Below are 23,321 nucleotides of genomic sequence, written 5' to 3'. Positions count from 1 at the left end.
GGTCATCTACCAGAAAGCAGACCCAAGCACAGGGAGGGCATGGAAGCTAGACAGAGAATGTTGGCAAAATGTAGGAAAGTTCCCAGTGAGGCTGGAATTCAGTGCCAAGTGGACATTCATTCCAAATGTGATAAAACATGATGGGCATCAGAATTGTGGGGTATGGAATGAGCCTTTTTTTGAAATCCATATGATTATTTTCATAGTAATTTTGGGGTTTTTGTTTTGTTGTTGGTTTGGTTTGTTGTTGGTGCTGGTAATTGAACTCTGGACCTTGCGCTTGTGAGGCAGGTGCGACACCACTGAGCTAAGTTCCTGGCCCTCATAGTAATTTTTCATACAGCAAGTATGAATTTTATTTCAAAGACACAGTTAAGTAATACAAATAAATAACTTTAAAGAAAAATACTGTGTAAATAGTAGTACAGACCATTTGTGAAAGACCAAGGTGGCTCCCTATGGCTGGATGTTGGAAATGTACAAATAGAGAAATGACAAGACTCCACGTGGAACGTTGCTGCTGAAATGTCACTGGGCTGAGGTCTGAGAGGGGGTTGGAATGCAGCAGCTGGGAAGCCATGGGGGACTTGGCTGGAGTGGCTGGTGTCCTATGGTGGTGGCAGGTGGCTGCTCCTTGAGGACAGGGACTGTGTGCTTCCTTTGTCACTAAACAGCAGCGCTTGGCTCCTGGTAGGTGATTAATGAGCAGTGAAGGTGGAAGGTATGGGGTGAAGGTTGTTTTCCACCCATGTCACAGACGTCACCACTGCTGTTCTCCTGCCGTCCCTGGGCCCTTGGTGGGGTGAGGCGGGGAGCAGCCTGATTCCCACGCCCCCTCGTGAAGTGAGCTCACAGCACACACAGCCTCCCCTGCTGGAGGCGGAAGGTGGCCCGAACAGGCTGAACCACGGTCTCTGCTTGTGGCCTCCCACTGAGGCTCTTGTGTTTAAGTTTCCAAGATACTATAACTGGTCCAGCATCCAGTTTGAAACCTCTAGCTTAATTTTTTTTAAGGTAATGAAATGAGATCATCTCTCCCTTGAGGTTTTATAATGTCTGGCTGTTAGTAATAGTTGGAGGATGCGTTATTCTCTGAAGTTTCAGCAACACATTGGGTGCTGTTTTCAAATGAAGCCCCAGCTCTAGCTCCAAATTTCTCCCTCTTGCCTCTTCATGCTCTCTTCATCTGGTCGCTTGCTTTCCACTTTCTTTAGAGCTCTCTCTCCTTGCAGCTAGGCCTGGTTTGCAGCTAGGCCTGGTTTAAATCATCCATGTACCTTTGTCTGAATTCCTGCAGGTTCTGTCTTGACACCCTCTGTGGTCATCTCCCCCTTCTCCTCTGCCCCCAATATTTACTTAGCTCCCTTTCTTCCATCTGTCTTGCTTGGACTTCAGGTTTGAATCTCCTTTCTTGCTGGTGGGCGAAATCCCACGTCCAAGAATTGGAGCAGGCCCACAAGATGTCCACAGGCCTGTGACAACTGCCAGGGTGGGGACCCTGGCCAAGGTCTCAGAGCCACTGTCTGTTACCCCCGTGTGCCAGTCAGATTGAAGCCTTTAATGTACCCATCACATCACATGGACAGAGACCCAGGCAGATGTGAGGTACTGCATGTCCCCCAGACATGGCAAGGGCCTCTGTGGGCCAGACTGTGTGGCGTGGTGGCTATAAACGTGAAAAGGGAGAGATGCATCCAGCAGGAGACAGAGCCATGCCACAGGTTCCACAACCTATGCCTGGTCCTGTGGGCAAAGCCAGCTATCCATGGACTGTGTGTGCTGATCAGGATATCCTTCATATATTGTGTTGCTTCAGCTGTTTTCTGTCGTAGCTCCTTCCCCAACAAGCCAGCTTTTAAAGCCTGCCTGCCTGCATCAACATTCCTAATGAAGATATCAGGTCTTACCTGCTTTGGGGTTACACAGCCAAATTCTGATCTCATCTACTTGTGCTATGTGTTCTTGGTTAAATTGCTGAGCCTCACTTCCCTTCTGGGTAAAACAAGGATGAGAAGCCAGTTATCACCCATTGTATCATCAGTGAATGCTGAAGTACCTTTGCTGTCTTTGATGGTCTTGTTGGCACATTTGTATCCACAGGCCCAACGCATCACATGTCATATCTTGGTTTAGGGCCTGAAAATCATGAATCTATTTTGTAAATTTAAGTGGCTGTTATAAAAATACCTTTGCAGGGTGTGGTAACGCACACCTGTAATCCCAGCACTCGGAAGGCGGAGGCAGGAGGATCTCTGTGAGTTCAAGCCCAGCCTGAGCTACATAGTGAGTTGAAGACCAGCCTAAACTACTTATGTAGTTTTGAGACGCTGTCTCAAAAACAACACCCAAAAACCCCTCCATAATGCTATTGATTTTGCTTGTTTGTCCACAAAATGTTAAAAATTTACTCTCTGGCCCTCGTGGTAAAAGGTTACTACAACTTGTACTGGAACATTCTGGAAGGACTTTTCAATCCCTCAAGTTTGTCCCCTTTGCTTTATTATATCACACATACAGGCGGTGTTCTAAAACACACAGATTTATCTCCTTTAATAAGCCCTCCTCACAACCCTGGAGTGGGCTGGTCACCCCGCTGTAAGGCAAACCCTGTTCCCGAGAGGCTCTGCACGCCCCACACTCCGTGTAGGTGGTTCTGCCAGATGTAACCAAGTCCACCCATCCTGTGTCCCTGCCCCACTCAGACACTCACACCACAGTCAGTGTGTACATCCTTGTTCAGGAAGGAACGCACCCCTGCTAACCCCACACAGGAAGTGAGGGCCTCCTGGAGCTGGAGGTTACAGCAGAGTTGTTCCGAGACAACTTAGGAACCCGCGCTCAGGAAGTCCCAATCTACTTGGGTAAGTGGGTACACCCATTTGTCACTGAGACGAGAAGGGGGTCTGGCCCCATCTGGGACACACAGTACGCCGTGGGGCTCCAAGGCATGAAGGCACCTCACAGGCCTATGAGAAAACTCAGACTTTTCTGTTGAAGTTCTGGCCCTTGGATCTCTTTCCTCCCATTGCCAAGGACATAGGTACCTGTGTTCAGTGTTGGTCCTCTTGCTCTTTCCACATTCTTGTGCAGCAGCCTGTCTCACGGTCTGCTGAGCGAGCCTTAGAGAGGTGCTCGTGCTCCTGGCCTGGCGTCTGGGGGCAGCCCTGGCATGTGCACAGCAAGCTGTCTGCCCCTCGCCTTAGCCACCTTCTTGGTGGGCATGGCACAGGCCTCATCCCGTGCAGGCAGCCAGGGCTGTGTCCATCAGAGACCTGGAGTCCAGAGAAAATGCCCTGGATACGATGGTCCCTCAACTGGCAAAGAAAGAATATCCTTTCATTTTTCAAAATAAGATATGAAGGCCTGCACAGATGTTCTGAGCTTATAGAGCTTTTCAGAACTTGAACCACACCAATAGCTGCTATTATGTAGTTTTTCAAGTTACCTGACTTTTTAATGTTTTCTCACATCTTTGAAGTTGCTTTTTTCTTTGCTATGATGACATGGTTTTCATCCACACTTGGTTTTGTAACCACCTCTTGCTCCTCTTCAAGAACCAGGGACCACTTGCTAAGAATAATTCAGATAAGCTGTCAAAAAGTCACCTTGATGTAGTGAGAGTTAACTAGAAGCCACTAAAGCATTTCCTCAATAGATTGTTATTCAGAATTTCTAGGCATGTTAAGGATAAAGGATTTACAGGAATACTTGTCCTTCTGAAGGCAGGAAAAAGGTGCTTTTGCCAAGTTTATGTCTTTTGGCCGTGTGGGAACAGACTTCTTTGCACAGGCTGGACCCCATTACCCATTTGGCCTGATCTCAGAATAGAAAAACACCAGGTATGAGGGGGCCCTCAACAAATATCTGGTGCCAGATGCATTAATGATTTATTAAACAACCTCACCAGAATGGGTCAGTGGTTATCAATAGCTGCACAAGGCCTGGTTCTAACTCCGGAGCCACTCCAGGGAGGAGGAAAGCCATGCAGACACGGTGACCTCTCAATGTGCCCCCTGCCCCAGGAGAGGTGCCTGCTGCTAGGCGGAGGAGCTGAAATCTTGGGGGCTTGTTGGAGGTGGGCTGTGGCATTGTGCCTTCCAGGCACAGGGTACAGCCCACACACAGATGTGGAGGCATGAAGAACCTCACCACCTAAGTGCCGCTGACCCCACGGTACACATCTCGGGGACACTAGGAGCGGCAGTGTGCCAGTGTGATCCAGAGGAGGCAGAGCCAGGTGGTGCCACCAGCTGAGCCAGGAGATCTGGGGGAGTTGGAATCTGTCCCTTGACTCACTAGTGATGCCAAAGGTAGTGTTGCTGGTGCCACTGCTCCAGATGGACTCGTTCGCTGCCTCGGCCCTGTTGGCCCACTTCTTTTCTTCACGGCTTCTCCCAGAAGTCCATCCAGTTCAGCTGGAAGTCTGGAGTTTGATGAGACCTGTGTTCTTCATACACTGGGGAAAACTAGGTCATATTTCAGGTAACAGACAGTCTGCTGAAAATAATATACTTGAAGTAGATAGCTTTTGGCAATTAAGTGAAGGCAAGTTCGTGTTGACATCAGCAGACTTCTGGCAGTATCCTGATGGTTTACAGAAGTCCAAAGAATGGTTATTAAGGATATTCCCTGGCCACCTTCAGCCCTTTCTTCTGCGCCTCTTCTGTTTGACTTGCTATATGTATGTTCTTTGGTGACCCTTCTTTGCACTTTATTTTTAATTTCCATGAAGGCAGGAAGAGGCAGGCGTCTGATGGTACAGAGCACCCGAGAAAAGTGCCTTGTGCTCTGGCAAGCTTATTAGGCACTTTCAGATGATGTGATTACTAATTTGGAAAAGGACTTAAAGCATCTTCACCGAACAATGAGTGCCTTTGTGCAGCTGCTAATTCTTCATTTTTCCTGGGACAGCTGTTCTCTCAGAAACAGTTCGGTTACAGATAACTTCCTGTTGCTAAAGGACTTTCTGTGCCCTTACACTGCCTCTTGGATCAGTGTTACTGTTATGGTGTGTGGCATCATCCAGGTGAACCTCTTTTTCTCCCAATCCTTCTGTTGTGTGTTTCTTACAGACTCCGTGCAAGCAGCATTTTGAAAATGCAACAGCATTCTAAATAAGCTAGACACTTTGCTCGAGTTTAGGGTACTTTTCTTGCAGGTAATCGCTTTGCTAAGTCTTCTTTCAGGGATAGGGAGGACATGAGTGTTTTGTATTGACTTCAAATGACAGGTTAGTCACAAGCTCGGAAAGTGACTGCACACAGAATCTGTCCTGGACTCCCCTTCATTCCTCTCCCACCAATAAGCATGAGGTTGGGAAAAACCTATTCACTCAAGTTTCCTTCCAGGACAGCCGCCTGTCAGGGTGTGGCTCAGACACACATGGGGGCCAGTGGACATTTGTTTCTGGGGACCTAGAAGGTCAAAACTATTTTCATAGAAAAGCCAAGGCACCCCTTTATTCCTCATTCTCCGAGGACTACATAGTACAGTGGAGCTTTCTAGAGGCTGCAGGCCATGATCTCCCAGCTATTTGAGTGCGGAGACAAATGTGAAATTCCAGCTGTCTTGACTTACACTAGATAGCAACGCTTTGGGAAAAACACCAGCCTTGTCAAAAAATTGTTTTGGGAAATATAGTAATTTCATTAAAAGTATATTACCATATTTATATTACAGAATAAATGGATCATTTTGGTTTTAAATGAATTAGTAAGCAAATATTTTAAACTTCAGATTATTTCCTGATGATAAACATTAATAGATATAATCTAGATAAGAGTAGCTCTTAAGAGTACGAAGGATTCCTAAGTCCAAAAACTTGGATGGCTACAGCTCTGAAGTCAGTGAAATAGCATGCAACAGATCACAGCTTATCACTAAGATTTGAAAGTTTTCTAACAAAGAGTAAAAGTTCTCTAACCACTTAGCTTATGCTCATTTTGACATTTACTTGTGAATGTGCAAAAAACAAATAAACTACTGTAAAACAACAAATCCTCACACCTGTGGGAAGGGGAGCCAACATGATTGGGGGACCCCCCCCCGCACTGATTTTTTTTTTCTCACAATGGTGCTCACCTGTTGCGTTGTGCTCCATGGGCTCTGAAACTGCCTGGTTACCCTCTATCCATGCATGGGGCCAGCTAACATGGGAAGCGAGGCACAGCCCCTGCTCCTGGGAAGCTGCACTGTATCTACAAGGAACAGTCAGTGAACAAACAGGCATGGAGGAACAGGGCCATCACTGACGCAGAAGGGATTCAAAGGAGGAGGACAGGATGAGAGGACACAGTACCTGGGAGGACTGGGAAGTGGATTCGCACAAGAGACCCAGCAGCGGCTTTGCTCAAAAAGTTTCTTTCAGCTGAAATGGGGGTAGGAGAACTTGACCAGAAAGAGAAGAAAGAGCAGTTCTAGAAAGAGCGGGACCTAGAGGAAGGATGTGAGCTGACAGGAGTGTAGTAAACATAGGAGCCGGCGGAAAGGGTGAGTATGGAGAAGTTGATCAGGGAAGACCAATCTCACCAGCCTTGTAGGCTCTGGGGAAGAACTTGGGCTTCCTTCAGTCCACATGTGATGGGAAGTCATCAGGAAGTTCGAAGCAAGTGGCAAAGTGGACCTGTTTCTGCTTTGTAGAAGGCAGCGTGTTGGCTGTGGGGGATAAGCCGGCCCATGGAGGGCCCTGTGGGTAGGTAAGAGAAGCAAAGGGCCTCTAGGAGGCTCTGGACGTGTACCAGGTGAGAGCCACTGCTATCACCATGTCAGGGGTGATGTGCAGAAGTAGATGGATGTGAGATGTACTTTGGTTTAGCATGGACCAGATATGGGGCTGGGACATGGGAGCTAGTGAACAATGACCTGTGGCTTTGGTTCGAGTGGCTCTTGTTTTCACTGCTACAAAGCCCTGGGAGACAGTTGATATCACTCCTGTTATTTGGAGGGTAGGAGGCTGAGGTGCAGGTAAGTTGCTCAGGGGCCAGGCATCAAATCCAGGCAGCCACCAGTGCTGCTGCCTACACGCACCTATGGCTTCCTCTTCTGCCGGTAAACTCCAGCTTCAGGCCTCCAGCAGTGAAGGTAAGGGTCTGAAAGGAAGGCTCCATTCCTCTCCTCTCTCTCTCAGCCAACCCGCCAGCTGACCCAGCTGTGCTTCACCTTCCGCGTCTGAGCAATGGGATCAGATGCCTCTGCTAGCCACCAGCCCAAGCAAGATTTTATTGGGACTGGTTTACTCACGTCTCAGGTGTGTCTGGGATCCCAGGAAAAAGGAAGCATTATTCTTGAGGCTTCGTGACACCTCTTGACAGGGGACGTGGGAGCAGACAGTTAAACCTTTATTAATTGAAGGGGGTGGTGAAGGCTTTGGAAGCACTTGTGAGAATTTTAAACATCAGCCATTGAGGTTGAGAAAATGGTACCTAAGCATTTCCTTCAGGTAGTGAGCCAACTGTTTATGAAAAGACAAAATGTTAGCTGGGTGTGATGGTGCATGCTTGTAATCCTAGCACTCTGGGAGGCTGAAGCCAGAGGATTTCATGTTCAAGCCCAGCCTGGATGACTTCGGGAGACCTTGTCTCAAAATTTCTTTAAAAACTTAAAGGGCTGAGAGTATAGTTCGGTGTGAATGCTCTGACATATGTATATATTTGCCTATCAAGCTTACTTAGTGGGACAGAGAAAGAACACAGCAAAGGCTAAACTTACTTAGCGTGCTCTTATTCCCATTCTGTGTGTCACTCTGCAGCTCCCTGCTTTCTTGACACAAAACTCGCAGCAAAGCTGCGGAAGTCTGAGCGGATGTGGGAGACCCGATTCATATCTGCAGCGACCAGTGACAGTGAGCCGGGGGGTAGGATCTCTGAAATAATCTGTACATCTTCATGGCCGAGGTGACAGACACTGGCTGCTTCTCTTCCTCTCGGTTCCCTTCGACACGTAACTTTCTGCCTTCAGAATTGGAAATACAGTTTGGCAGTGATTATCTGCCTGCTCACCTGTAGGGCAGCCTCTCTCCTTGCAACCCCTGGCTACTTTGCATACTCACAGATCGATCTTGCAATTTAAATTTTTATATTTTATTCATACATGGAGTATTTTTCCTCTAACTTTGTACAGCACTAAATATTACAGGAATATCATTCAAAACATGTCCTTTCCATAAAATCCGTTTATATGCCATCATTATCTGCAGCATTAAATACATTTTATATCATCAGAAATTTTACGATATATTTAAAAATGAATTCCTACTTAGCTGAAATGCATTAGGGATTATCCTGAGAGACTGCAGTCATGTTTATTTGTAACTGCCAGAAAATGGCTTGCAAAATTGTTAGCGTCTTTTATTATTCCCTACCACTGGAGCACTTGCTTGTTAATTAGAGAAATTTCAACTGTCATAGTTGGCAATTATAGCTTCTGTATCATTGTCTGTTATGAATAGTCAATGAGAGCTGATTAATATGCATGAGCAGCAGTATATATAGCGTGTGCATTGGACCACAATCCAGCTGCCAGAGTCACTCGGAGGAGGGAGCGGGGTGTGTGTGTGTGTGTGTGTGTGTTCCTGCCTGTGTGTGTGTGTGCGTGCGTGCATGCATGCTGCGAGGGAAGGAAAGAAAGCGTGCAGGGGGCAGAGAGTTATTTTCCAGCCTCAGAGAGCACCGCCAATGTGAAGAGTTGTGGCTGCCTGGCTCACCTGAGGCTCTCGGAGAGACCTTCCATGCCTGCTCGCTGAGGGAGCTGCCTCTGCGAGCGCTGGCAGGTACCGAAGCCCTCCTTTGACGTTTCTTATCTAAACATGGGATGCAGTTTGTGCAGCCTTCAGAAGCAAGAGGAGCAGTACAAATTACTCTATGAAGTTTGCCAGGTAACGCGTTGAATTTCATTCTGTAGACAATGTGTGTAGGCACTCACCTGGCAGCCTGAACTTCTGGGGAGGCAGTGGGGATTTCTGTGTGCATTTTGTGTTCTGAACGAGCCAGCCTTTCTGAGTTTTCTGTTGATTTTCTGTTAAATCTCTTAGGAAATGTCCCTTCCAGCAGGACTTCGGTGCCCATGTTTTAGAATAGACATCGATGTTGATGGTCACAAACTGTGTTTCAGGCAGCAGGTCACAAAGCTCCTTGACGGCTGAGCTTACTCCAGGGTCCAACTAGAAGGGTCAAAGCGTGGTCACACACCCTTTGAGCAAGTTGGAGAAGACAGGATGATGATTAATGCCTGCGGGGTTTTGTCTCTGTTTACACATAGTTCCAGGGCGTTCCTTTCCATGGGGCACAAGCCTCTGCTGACTTGTTCTTTCAGCAACTTCTTGTAATGAGATGTGTGGTCCCAGCTGATGCTTCACACTTGCCATTTCTATATCTCTGTCTGTCTGTCTCTGTCTCTCTATAAATTTCAAAGAACTCAAAGAGCAAGTGACTTGATCTGATTAGGTACTGTCGTCTATAGCAGGTGACTTCTATTTTCTATACCTTTGCTAAAAATGTGAAATTTCACTCGAGATGAAAAGGGAAATTTATGATACAACGCAGTAACTTACCTTCCACCTGGGTTGAGTGTTTTCTTTTTAGACATTGAAGTCCTATCCTGTACCAGGAGATTTGATACTGCTGTTAGTAATCAAACTTGGCAGTTAAGATTTGATCATTCTAACTCCTTTTTCTCCGGTAATCAGAAAATCATAATCCGATATGTTTTTTAAAATGATCACACTAGCAGAAAGTTGTTGTGGAAAGCAAAGAAAAAAATGGTGTCTGTTCTTTGATTTATAGCAATACATACTAATATTTTTTTTAAAGAGCTATACTTAAAACATGTCAATAGGTGTCATGTTTTCAGGTGCCACCGGAGGGAGCTTTACCACTAAAGAGCCATACTGAGATACAGCTGAGTGATTTGGCTGTTTCTGTGGACAAAACCTAATGAAGTAATGACCCTCTGTGGATAAAAGGTGTTGTATCTTTGGCATGTGTCTGATTTCTGCAGTGAGGCCTAGAAAAGCAAAACTTTTGCCAACCGCAGCACCACCACCGTATGCAAACAGCCAAGCATCTTAAGTAAGCCTTGGGAATACACTTGTGACTTGCAACTTCCTGCTCAGGACTCTTCTAGACAGGTGTCCTTTTCAAAGCAGTATGGGGCATGAGAGTCTTGGGCAAAAGTGCTTCTGCCCCTGGTGATCTGCGCCCCAGCTCAGGTGACCATGTGCTGTGCTATAGTCCTCAGTTTGCCAGCGATCTGCCTGGGGAGGCTTCTATTCCCCAAGCCAGGCCCTCGGAAATAACACGGGCAAGGCGGCAGATGCTACCAGCTGAGCAAGGTACTAAGCTAGGCTTTAGATGCTGCATATGAAATAGCTATGTGGTTTTTTAAACTCACTTTTTGAGGGTCTTCTTAACGTTAATTCACACAAAGTAGCACTTAACAGTCACTGCTAGAGACGTATTCATTACGTGGCACTGCCCAAAAGGCAGAGCCACCACAGCTTCAGCCAGTCTGCAGACTTGTCATTTATTTGTCTGTATTGATTTTGCTCCTCACCCTCAACAACTTCCCCAAGAGAGGGGGCCTGGATTTTGTTTGTTTGTTTTTCTACTAGGTGAGTTTATGTGGAAACATTCTGGCTGAAGCATCAGGCAGTAAACAGCTGATAAATGACTTTCATCTGGGATACACTTTGTCAGCGATTCAGGAAGTCATGCAGATTTATTTTCAGGAAACTCAGACTACTTTTCGGACCCATTACCCTTGTGCAAACTAAGTAAAATGCCCTCTTATTCTATGAGAGACCTGAACCATAGCATAAAGGAATTCACAAAACACTTGCAGGAATTAATAATTGCATTCTTGCTCTTATTATGCAAAGCCTTATTAGAGCAGAGAAATTAAGGTTTCCATAAATTATGGTTCCAGAAGGTCCAGTGCGTCTGGCTTCAGTAAGCTCCCATAACAGCAGCACAAAAAGGATCAAATATTCCAGGGCTCAGACTTTATCCTTCCCTCGTCCAGAGATAATTCAAAGAGATGCTCTTCATTAGGGCCATTGGCAAGCTGCCTACAATTTCTTTTTGGGGCTGCTGTGAGCTTAATGATGCAGAACAATGGCTTTGCTTCTTGTTGCACACGTACTTCATTGTACCTTTAATCACATTAGAAAAACAGCAACAACAACACACGAATTTGCCTGGTCATTACAGGGCATCGCAAAGAGTGCAGACTCCATGGTTAGCGCCATGGTCATGCATGTTAAGGAGGCACCAGGGTATCTGAGATACTTGAGTGCTTTCTAGAGGGAAGAGAAGCCAAGCATTCTGCCTGTTCTGGGGGCTGCAAGATCACTTGTGTACCGCAGTTCTTTGTGCTTTAATAATAACCACAGTTTCCTGGATGGGGAGGTGGGAAGAGGACCTGTTCCTATCAGAAATTTAAATTTTAAATTAGCAGTTGCTTCTTGCTTTGGAAAACTTTAGCCTCGGGAGACGTAAATACTGATGAAGGTAAAAGGAAGAGGAAGTTGGAAAGGAAGATGCTTTAAGGTTATCAAGGGGTGCAATCTTCTACGTGGATAAATTGGAACAGGAGATCACATGTGCTGGGGGTAATGAGAGAGGGAGCCTCCTAGCATGAGGGCTAGGGCTAGAATGCAGCTAAGGGTGAGTTTCAGGGTAGAAGGGGCTATAGCAAATGGCAGGTGTGTGGCTCTTGTCATAGTGCCTGTAACTCCATGGTGAACCCAAACAGCCCAGCAGGGTCCTGTCGGGACAGAGGGAGGCCAGTCTGTGGATGCTTTGTCGGGAAGGTCTTTAGATGGAGGCCTGGAGGAGGAACAGGAGTGGTACACCAAGCAGTCCGATTCCTTCCCTCTAACTCTCCTCACATTGACCAGAAACTCTTTGTACAAGGGTGGTCCTTTCTAATTGGATTAGTTAACAGGGAAACAATTCTCACTGGGACTCAGATTTCAAACTAGCAATTGTAACTAACACATTCCCCTAGCCTCTACCAGCAGATGTTCAAAATGACAAAATTGCATAAAAACATAAAATCGCAGCAGTGCCCTGTGCAGCATCTTCAGTGTCGGGGACTGTGCGCTTACTCTGTGCCATCACTGCTGAGTGCTAACCTCCCTCTTTCCCGTCACATTCTCAGCCCACTTCAAAGATGAAGAAATCGCACTCTGATTCCCATGTCTGCGGATCTTTATATAAATCATTTTTGGTGAGAAGGGAACAGTTCACTTTTTTAAAAAAATCACTCTTGCCTTTGTGTGGTTGAAGATCCCTGCATTCTCAGACAAGCCCCTGTGCAGCTTGTCACCTCATGAAAAGGGTTTCATGGGGCCTCGCCTGTGCCAGGGGAGAGTGCTGGGCAGAGGGTAGCACAGAGTTCCTAGACAGCTTTAAGAATGGCTGATTTGCAGAAGGTCAGATTCTCTGTCTTCTCAGTAAAAACAGGAAAAATATAAGATCAACTTATACCCTAAAATTGTGAGTTCTGAAAAGCAAAAGCTGTACACAGTGACTGTGTCTTGCCAGAAAATGTGTGACCCTTTCGACACCAACCTAGTAACCAGTTGGCTAGAAAATCCCAGGTTTCTATGGTAAATACAAATCAGAATTAGCAAGTTTATGGAGTAGTCTGGAAACTTGACTGCACACAATCTTATTTTCATATTTAATTAGCTACATGCAGTACTCAATTAGATGGATTTACTGCTATAGAGAAAGCAACTGTGAGTCTGCTGAAAACCAGCGGGGTCGTGGAATGATTGAGTATGGACAGAGTCAATGGCAGCTAATTGGATGAATATAAACTTGACCTCCACACAGCAGTGCTGAACCGGGCAAAGTTTTCCTGCAAGTAGTAGTTTGTTGGATTAAACAACTTTTCGATTCCAAAAGCATTGTTGGAGGAGCTTTTTATATTCAGAATTCACTGAAACAAACAAGTTTGCAACAAGAAAAGCCCATCTCTTCCCACCTTGACAAATAGGAGGTCCTTTTGGATGATGGAACCTGTGTGTGGCTGAGAATGGTCACATTTTCAATATGAGCATTTATCTGCCTCTAGCTTTTGTCTTCTTGTCAATCAGTAATGGATCATAAACTACCTTATACTGATAAAGAAATGCAAATGAATAGCCTGAAGTGAGCCCAGGGTTTACCTCTCTCCTTTCTGCCTGTATTTTCTTTAGATAAACAGCATGGAGGGACCATAAAGAAGTTCTCCTGCTTTTTGCTTAGGTCTAAGACCCGTTAGCCACCATCCCCACTGAGAAGCCCTTTTGTATGTTCCCATGAGGCTGCCCAGTGCTGGGTCCCTGCCCTAAGCATTCCTACATACCCTGCCCACCACTGTATATCCCTGCACTGAGCATTCCTGCGGTGCCTTACCCATCATCGTATCCCTACACTCCATGTTCCCACAATGCCCTGCCCACCATCATCCCCATTATATGTTAATTTGGGCTCCCCAGTTAGACTGTGAACCGAAACAAGATCTTGTCACCACTTTGACCCACCACACACAAGTCAGTTTAGTGTGTTGGATTTTTTAGTGCTTGCAGGGAGTGGGGAACAAGAAGAGAGAACTAGAAAGAGAACCAGGTGTTGAACAGAACAACTACGGTGTGAAGTAGATGGTGAATGTAGAGAACAAAGGGGATCCAAGACATTCATTTTTTTCTGTTCAGTCAGTGTGTTTGGCCAGTCACCAACAGTGCACTAAGAACCATGTGCTCAGCCCTTGCTCACACTTCACGATGCACTTAGAAGAAACAGAGCTACTGACCTGTGACCCATAGCACTCCAGGTGCTGTGGCCACAAACCTCATACCACGTGCTCTGCCCTGGTCCTGCAGGGCTCTTCCTATACCCAGAACCTACCGCATTCCTTCCCTCTCGGGACTTCCCTGTCTTGTTTCCTCCTGCAATGCAGTTCACTGACTCATCCCTGAGGACTCAGCCAGGTAGACCCTCTACCTATAGACCTATTGATCAAAGAAAGTCCCCCATCCTCATTAACCTGTGGCTGTTTCTTTCTTTTCTAGAACTTAGCACAACTCATGTACTTGACCCATTTTATCATCTGTCTCAATCCCCTACCCGCTGAAAAATGTCAGCTCCATGAAGGGGTGGAGACTTTGCATTCTGCTCTGTGGTATTTCCAGACCTGGCACATAACTAGCAACCATCCAGGAGCTGTTTACCAAATTAATTCTGAATAAGGGAGGTATTAAGTAGGCCCCGCTTTGGTCTGGGAAGGTTTTTGGCAATGACAAATGAGACCATGTCGCAGTCTCTCATGGCTTCCATAGATCCACCTGCATATTGTCCCAAGGCAGGTAACGGGGTCTCAGGGGGCAATACAGCCCCCCCTCTCTGCATTATGTCACCTGCCTGCCATGGCAGGCAGAAAGAAACATATGGAACAGTGAAGAAATGCAGTTTTAATAAATGAGTCCTCTTGTATTCATTAATAATGCAGGAGAGGTCATGGTTAAACGGGGCAGGGGCAGACAAAAGATACCATCAGCAGCTCTGGGTAAAGGCACACTGGGGCCCAGCCAGGCCTTGTGCATTCCCTGACCCCTGTGAGACTAAGCAGGGAACATAGCATTCACTCTCCAAAGCCCACAGAGCCAGTTTCTAGCAGCACCACCCTCATTTATGTGACAGGTGTCATAACAGTGGTGAAATGTAGTCAGGCTGTGCTGCTGAGTGCCAAGGGCTGCCCTGAGAAATGTCAGGAATGAACTTGACCTACTTGGAGTGACCTGCTTTCCCACTTGTTCACCAAAGACACGCTGAACCATGCATACTCTGGCAAGCTTGGGGAAAAGGGTCTCTTCTCCCTCTATCAGTTGCCTACCCACCAGGATGAATTTTTTTTTCCAAATACAGTTGATTGTAAAGTATAAGCTGAAATAGTGTAAAAGCAAAGGAAAATTATTGAGCCAAGCAGGGCGATACACTCCTTGTAATGCCAGCACTCTGGACAGGTGAGGCATAAGCACATGTTCAAGCTCAGCCTGGGCAACTTAGTGAGACTCTGTTTCATTTAAAAAAAAAAAAAAGTTTTAAAGGTCTAAGGATGTATGTCATTATGAAGGCACTGGGTTCAAACCCCAGGAAAGGAAGGAAGGAAGAAGGGAGGAAGGGAAGACGAAAAAGCATTGGCATCATTGTTCTTTGTTGTGTACACTGGTTTTGATTTGACTTGCAGTTGGGACCAAATACAGCTCATCTGTGTGTTGAGGAATCTACAGAGTTTCCTAGTCATCATCAGCCCTTCATGTATGGTCCTGAATGAGCAGAGTTAGCTGCTGAGTAATTGCTGAGTTTGTGAGAGGCCCTCCTCTGATGCCTGGAACCACGTGTCTCGGGTGCGGGGAGCCCTCCACAGGGCACGGTGACGGTGACACTTGAGAGCCTCTGTCCTCAGGTGAACCCAGACTCCTGGGAGAGGCAGAACTCAGGTTCCCTATGCTTTCTGACAGATTTCCTTAAGTGGGACGAGCAGGCAACAAAGAAGTTATATCTCGAAACATTTATAGGCAGATCAAAAACTTAACTATTAATACAAAAAAAAATTCTATTCTGCTGGGAGAACTTTTTTCAAGTAAACTATTCTATAAAATAGAGCTCATGAGGGGAAAATTGGAAAATGAAGGTTATTGAAGTTTTCTCTATAAAAAGGGCTGTTCTGTCCCTTCATATTATGGCAGGCTCCACCATTATCCTGTATCTTCCAAAATCCCAAACTTTCCTATTCTTACAGATATTCCTTTCCCAACAGTAAATAGGAAAGGTATCTAATTAATTTCCAATACTGTGGATGATGATGGGAAGAATTCTCCCGCCAGAAGAGAACATACTGTTAGGAAGGACATTGTTGCCCAACAAAGTGTGGCTGCAGGGGCTGCTGCTGTTCAGCTCTTCAGTCTCACTGATGAGGACTGCTCCCTGGCATCGTGGTGGAGGAGTTCCTGTTGGCTCACATCCCTGCCAGCATCTGGAATGCTCTGACTGCTTAATTTTTAACAGTGAAGTAGATACGTAGCGGTGTCTCACGGTCGTCTAAATTTGCTTTACTCTATTAATAATGTTGTGTGTGTGTATTTGGGGCACTTTTTTAGTTTACTTTTTGTGGGCGAAATACCCACTCAAGCTTCCGCCCATTTCTCTGTGGGATTTTTTTTTGTCTTTCTCTGTTGGTTTATAGAATTTTAAAAAACATAGTCTGGACACCAGCCCACTTGCTGATGTCTTCTTCCAGATCATGGCTGGTCTTTGTATACTCCTGGTGGTGTCTGTCAGCGAGCCACATCCCTTAATTTAGTGGCATCAAATACACCTCCTCCTTAGGGGTTGTTCTTTGTGTCTCTGTCAGGAAGTGTGCTTTCTACTTCCAAATCACAAGGATGTATTTTCTTCCAAAAGTACTTTATAAATCTATGTAAAGTTTACATAACTGTGTCTTTCAAAGTTACTTTTTTATATGGTGTGATGCTAGAGTCTGACTTCATTTTTTATGTTAATGGATTTCCTACTACCATATATAGAAAAGCCCATCTCTCCCCTCCAGGGAAGACGCTGGTTTCTCTGCATGGCTGGAACTGTTTCTGGCCTTTATGTTGTGCTCCATCGATCCGTCTGTTCAGTATCACCAGCAGAGTGTCTGCCCTGCCACCTTCTAGTTATGCTGTGTTGCTGATGCTCGGTGGAGCAGGTGCCTCCCTAGCCCCACCTTGTTGTCTAGGCACTCCGCCCATGCTTGGCCACTCAACGGTCTGATCGTCACCCAGGCTGGCAGGGTGTGGTGCTGGCATGTGGACAGAGAGTCCTTTCTCTCTAAAGGCTGGTGGGTTTGCAAGTGTTTGTTGTAGCATTCTCTATAGTTACACAAATATATCTTAGCAATTTTTAACTTATCCTTACTACTATTTAATAATATTAAGAGGCAATCCAAGAAGACATACATTAAAAACCTCCCCTACTTCAAGTTCTGCAGGGAAGTGAATCAGAAATAATAATGAGAGTTGGGGGCAGAAGGAGCTGGCTGGTTGTAAAGCTCTTTTAAAAACACAAATGTTGCCCTTTTCTGGTAGTATAAAGCATTCTTTGGCTGTAAAAGAATTCTCTCGAGCTATAGCATTTGTTGTAAAAGAAGAAAAGGCATCTGTAAGACTCCGGCTGGAACTAGTTTTACACACTTATCTCCTGCGTTTGCATGTTTCTATCCAAAGAAGTCTGAAGCAGAAGTTTCTCTTGTTGTGAATACACACATGAACCAAATAATACAGACAAAGCCTTACTGTTCCCAGCACTACACCAATGAAAGCAGCTAATCTGCCAGACATCTGGGAGGCTCACAGTTTCTCCCAGTGTGGCAAGCAGTTTACCCTAACACAGACACATTCCCACTCTTCCTCGAGCGATAATCAGTTATTTTCCTCTCACGCTCAAAGTGTCAGTGGCTGTGACACATAACACTGGCAGTGACGTGAATTTTAATAAAAGAAAACTCTGAGGAATATGAGCCAGTTTTACTTATCAAGCAGCTGTTTTCTATTTGGGGAGTCTCACGAATGTAGAGAAATTACTATCCTTCATCATCATATTTCACTTGGCGTCAGGAGATGCAAACTAGCAGGTATACCCCCTCCCAGAGTCACAGTGGTACTTGCATCTGCATGATGTTCCATTTTACCTAGTTACAAAATAACATCAGTGACGTGTCGTGCATGGACTATACAATTTACATTCTGCCTACCATGTGCCACACATACGTCCACGTGTTCCTCTTTGGAACCATTTGTCACCAAGAGATTCCACTATTTCCCTTGGCTTAGGATTTTTTTTTCTTTCATTTTTCTATTTGGCAACTTTCTAAATCTACAATTTACAGTGCAAGGCACGAAATCTGGAAACCTCCAGTACTTAGTGTCTAGGCTGTCCCATGTGTCTGTCTAATCTCTCCCTCTCTAGTTACGTACGCTTCTTCTTCAAGATCCTCCATGGGTTGGAACCTGGAAGTGGCTGTCCCTCAAGGGGTAAAGGGAGGGAGGAAACTACAAGTGAGCAATGAATGAAAAAGTCAAAGCATCCCTTTTCTCAACTAGCCACAAGGTTTCAGGAACAACTTTACTCCATAATTGACCCTGGTTAAGAACCATCCAAAGGGAAAATTCCAGCATTGCAATCTTTGTCTTACAATTAACAGTGGAGACCCAGATGAGTATTTCCCGCAATTGGTTTTGTTGTGCTCACCATAGGAGTGGTAATAAATAGCTCTTGGTGTTACCTGCAGTGTTCATGCCAACAGATGGGAACTACGTACAGAATCCCAGATAATTCTCACACAGCCCCGTAAAGCATAGCTGCTCTTGTTATTCTCATTGAACAGACACCTCGGTGGAGGGTTAGAGAAGTTGGCTGACTCACCTGGGGTCACACACCTCGTAGGTGGTATAGACAGGACCATGTACAGGATTATCTGTGTCCGGGACAGATATGATGTGGATCTCTTCCACACACAGAGCAGTGCCTTCCAGAATTCCTGGCATCAGACCACAAGATGGAAGTCTCTGCCATCCAGGAGCTTAATCTAGAGAGAAATGCAGTTAGAAATTAAATAGTACACCAGTGTAAAGGCTCCATGGTATGTGGTTGGTCCTACTAGGAAAGCAACACAGAGGGACTCAAGAAAGAAACTCTGCTTAGTGGTCCCCTCTGTAAAATGGAGACAGTTTTGCAGATTTGGAAGTTAAATTGAGGTATCAGTGTGAACCCTCACCGCAGTGAAGGTTAGAGCAAGAAAATGATTTCATTTGCAAGTAATCTCAGTCTAGAAACACCTGGTTGTCAAGGGCAGTATTTACTGAGTGCCAACAATATACTTATTGTTATATCCACACCATATCCTTAGGGGGAGACCAGAAGCCATTTGCACTATGTTCATGAGCTAGTTCAGAAGACCTTCTTCCCTCAGACCCTCTTTCTGAAAGGGGTAGACTTGGGGTCTTCTTGTGGTTAAGGAAAGGTCTCTGTATCTTACCCTCTGCTTCTCTGGAATACAAGCTCTTCTTCATATAGAGTGATGGTGAAAAAAGAGCCAAACTGCAACCCAAAACTCACTTATTGCAAAATACTAACACTGCAAAGAAACCTGAATAGTGAGGTTTCAGGTTAGAAAACAATCCATACCTCAACATCCTTTGTCTTAAACGAAAAGCAAAAGAACACGTATGCCTTGGATTCGCCACCACTGTCCTAGAGTGTTGGGAATGTCTAAGTGAGCTCTAATGTATGTGTGAGTGTGCTATAACTGGGACCTGTATGTTTCTAGAAGAGGTGGAGGCAGCAAAGCTTTGGAAATTGGGCCCAAAATTATGCAGTGAAGGTATCCAGGAAGACAGGTATGGATTCAGAAAGACCAATTTACATGGACATCCTTGGGTATCATTGGTGCTAAGTCTTTCCTTTTAAAGCATGGAGAATAGAGCTTTCAGGAGAAGTATAAAAGGCCAAAACTTCAATATGAATCAGTGGAAATACACAGTGCAGTTGGAGAAGAGATCTGTTTCAGGCATTTATTCCACTTTTTTATTGGATCCCTCCAGCATGCCAAATGGGGACAGCTACTGGCCATACTGCACTAGTAGCCAAACTAATAGCATCTTGGTCCTCCAGATGCTTTCTACCCAGAGATAGAGACATACACCGTGTTACTGTGTAAATAAAAATACAGCAGTGGCAGCATGGTGGGTGGCCAGTAGCAATCACTAGTGGCATGACATGGAGGCTGCTACCCAGTCATGGTGGCCAAGCTGGGCTTCCCAAGCCACAGCAACCTGGCTCTGTCAGGCAGGCTGAGGCCCCGGGCAGAAGGACTGGGGATTTCAAGGGAAAACCTTCATTACTAATACTGCAGTGTGCACATGTCTATGTCATCTTGTATCCAGAAGGGGCTGTTTCCAGGGGTGATCCCAAATTTAACAAATACCCCTCCAGCTGGATCATAAGAAAACACTTAGGAAAGCATAAAAAAGCTGTGTGGATAGTGGTATAGACTCTACAGTGCATATTTAAAGGAAGAAATGTTTAGGAAAGGAAATGAAAATATTAAGCACATCCCCTCCAAACTAAAAAACTATTAAAAGGAACATGTGTTTTCCAGTTCCAAATTTAAAATGTATGTCTATTCAGACTTATACATTCATATAAATAAAAGCTAGCCCCTGTCATACTCAAATATACTTTGTGTACAAAGCCCAGGACAGCAGTTAGGACAAGTATATGGCCAGAAATTTCTCCCAGACACACTCAGCAGATGGCACCATTCAGAGCCCACTTTGCCATGAGCTCATCCACCGGGTGCGAAGAAATGAAGCCTGGGAAAAGCTTCATATACTGACTGAGAAGAAAAATGCCAGGCCCGTACAAAAGCAGAGGGGATTTACTGTTGCATGAAGCAGCACACTCCCTGCTCCCGCGGCTGCTCTTCGCCGTTCTGAGTGGCGAGGATCCATATTTTTGCCATCAGCAGTCTCACTGCTTGTTCACAGACCCAACTGCACTTTGCTGAAAGGAAGCTGCAAGGGCTTTTCCACCCCACTGCGCACACGCGCTAACTATGCGGTGGCTTCAGAACTACAAATGTCACTCCCATCGTCTCCTTCTACCCTCTGATAACTCTACCCTTTCAAACATTTTTTCCGGGCTCAGGTTGGACATAATCAAACTCACGCATGCACACTCTCCCCACCTCTCATAAATCCCTACACTTTCCTCAGACTCTAATTGCATCATCAAGTGTTTTGTTTGGTTCATTAATTCTGTCCCAGATGATTTCCTCCTGGTAGGTTTCTAGCCAATTCTGCCCATGTCTAATAAATCATCTTAAAAATGCTGCAGGTTTTTCTCCATCATAGGGATTTAGTCTACACACCACCTCCTGGCCCCTGTGTGTGAAATGTTACGTTCTCCTTCCTTTCGCAAAGGCAGCCCTTTTTAGGTTTCCTGTTAAAATTATTGAATGATTTTGACCATAGAAGTGAGATGATGGTCAGCCCTCCAGTTACTCTACTGTATCCTTCTCTGGAACGTAGCCAAGGTCAGTCTGTCACCTAAACCATATACAAGGTGTCCATTTCATCTACGTCCTCTGTGGGACCTGAGAGTTGAGGAGATGGGTGATGCTGCCATGTAACTAAATCTGAGACTGGAAAGTGAAGTTGGAAAGTTTTAAGTGAGTTCTCCGTAGGGTAAGAAAAGATGGGGGGCTCTGTTCCAACTTCCAGGATGTAATAGGATTGTTGGGGTAGGGATTGTGGGATTGTATTAGAAGGGCTATAAAGATCCACAGGCAGCAAGGTGTGGGGTCACTGGATGACCCAGGAGAGCCTTAGGTACCAGGCTGATAAGGCTCCTGCCACACAAAGTCACCCCGTCATTCTTCAACTGATAGGTGAGGAGACTGAGGCCAAGAAAGGATTCGTGGTTTCTTTAGAAAGGTAAATACTGTTTTGTTAATCATTTGGTTTTCTATTTCTCAGATGGTACATATATGTATGCAGGAAACTTGTTCTGTTTTTAGCCCAGTTCATACTTTCCCTTACCATCTTTCTTTCAACAAACTTGTCACAGGACTCCTGTAAGCCAGATGTTCTTTGCTGCTAAAATAAGGAATTATTTCACCATTCTCATTTTCCAAAATTTAATCAGAAAAATTCAAGGATCGATTATTATAATATGGCCATACTTTAAAACCTTCCACATCTGTGACATCCAGTGAACAAGTCATTTGATTTCCTATTTCACCAGGTGATAAATATTCTAGGATGTCATCATTATTCTTTTTGTGCCATTTGTAAACCACATTTATAATCTTTGAGAAAGAAGTACAAACTTAAGTTTATTTTTGATTCATAATGGCTCTATATCTTCCCCCATTGACGTCTCCAGGGCCAGTCTTTCCCACTCACTCTCATTGGATGTTGTTGCAAAGCCAATATTTTCCAGAATTATGCATTAATTTACCATGGTGACCATTAGGTGATTACATATTTCAGTGGTGACAACTTAGAATTTATTCCTTCTATTGATAGAAGTCTCAAGGAAGGGTCTTTGCAAACTATGAATATTTTTGCAATTCAGTCAGAGTATATCCAGTTTATTATTGTGTGCAAGCCCTCCTGAATGAATAGTCGTACACATTACAGATGGATTTTATGCTGATAGGGTGGAGAGATTTTTTTTTCCTTTAAACATTTCATTTAAATTTAGAGAAGTATCTCAGGATAGTGGAAAACAGGTAAGCCTAAATTTCCCCCACCAAACTGAACAGTTATTTTGAATTAAAAATACAGAATATTTTCACATTTCAGGACAAACACAAAGTAAATGTTGCTCTTTAACTTTGTATGTGCCTGAGCATTATTCATGGTACACAGAATAAAACTGAAACATGTTACACATCTTTATTTGTTCTGAGAAGCAAAAGACAGGATTTTTGCCACCAGGTAGCTTTAGTCTTTGAGGAAGCTTTCAGACTCTGGTCCTATTTTTTGTTAATCTCTGGTATGCAACTTTCTAAAATGCTTTTTAAGAAGTTGGAGGTGTTTGAGAAGATCTAGCATATTGATACTAGATAAGCCAACTAATGATTACTGCTTTAAGAAAAAAATATTGCTTTTTTTTTCAACACTTATTAGTAGTTTTAATTAGATCATTCTAGCTAAGAATGTGTGTGTAGGTGTGTGGGTGGGTGAGTGTACTGCTAAAACCATGGTATACTATTCGCAGCATTTATTTCCAGGATCCTGTAAGTTTCACCACATGGTCTATAAATCACAAGCTGAACCAGCTGGCTATGAGGGAGCCAAAAATAGGTTTGATATAAATGGTACACATCATAATTTTATTTGTTTAGATAAAAGACAAAGAACAATGCCTACTACTTAGGTGACACCACGGTTTTGAGGCACAAATCCACAAAATCCAGGAAATCCCCTTTATTTATTTTTTTTTTATTGAGTTTATTGGTACATTTAGGGATACAGTACAGTTACATTTATTGTTGGGATCATGTACCTTTACATGGCAAGTCTTGATTCTCATTTTTTTCCCCTTACCTCTGCCCTCCCTTCACCCCCTCCTCCCCTCCCCATCTACAAACACTTTATTTTCATCTTTTCATTCTCTCACATTTTTTTCTTTTCCCTTTTTGTTCTTCCCCTACGTATCACACCTTCCCTACATCTTTAGCTCCTTTCCTCCCATTTCTAAATGTCAGTAATCTTATTAGAATCT

General features: G+C 44.6%; 1 protein-coding gene across 4 annotated transcripts in view; it reads left to right on the top strand.

The window, feature by feature from the left end:
- Positions 1-23,321, top strand: part of Pdzrn3 (PDZ domain containing ring finger 3) — a 387,594-nt gene that overhangs the window by 333,122 nt on the left and 31,151 nt on the right. The window contains exon 1 of one of the 4 annotated variants that reach the window (XM_010629966.2): positions 8,665-8,872. The exons of the other annotated variants lie outside the window; for them this stretch is intronic. Within the exon in view, the coding sequence (XP_010628268.1) occupies positions 8,804-8,872 (69 nt within the window). The 5' untranslated portion in view covers positions 8,665-8,803. Of the gene's footprint in view, positions 1-8,664; positions 8,873-23,321 lie in introns of those variants that run through there. 4 annotated transcript variants of the gene reach the window in all.

This window comes from Fukomys damarensis, unplaced genomic scaffold, assembly GCF_012274545.1.
Source record: "Fukomys damarensis isolate Sample0158 unplaced genomic scaffold, DMR_v1.0_HiC HiC_scaffold_28, whole genome shotgun sequence".
NCBI classification, from domain to species: domain Eukaryota; kingdom Metazoa; phylum Chordata; class Mammalia; order Rodentia; family Bathyergidae; genus Fukomys; species Fukomys damarensis.
The sequence above is the reverse complement of the archived record's forward strand: the minus strand, read 5'-3'. Positions and strand labels throughout refer to the sequence as shown.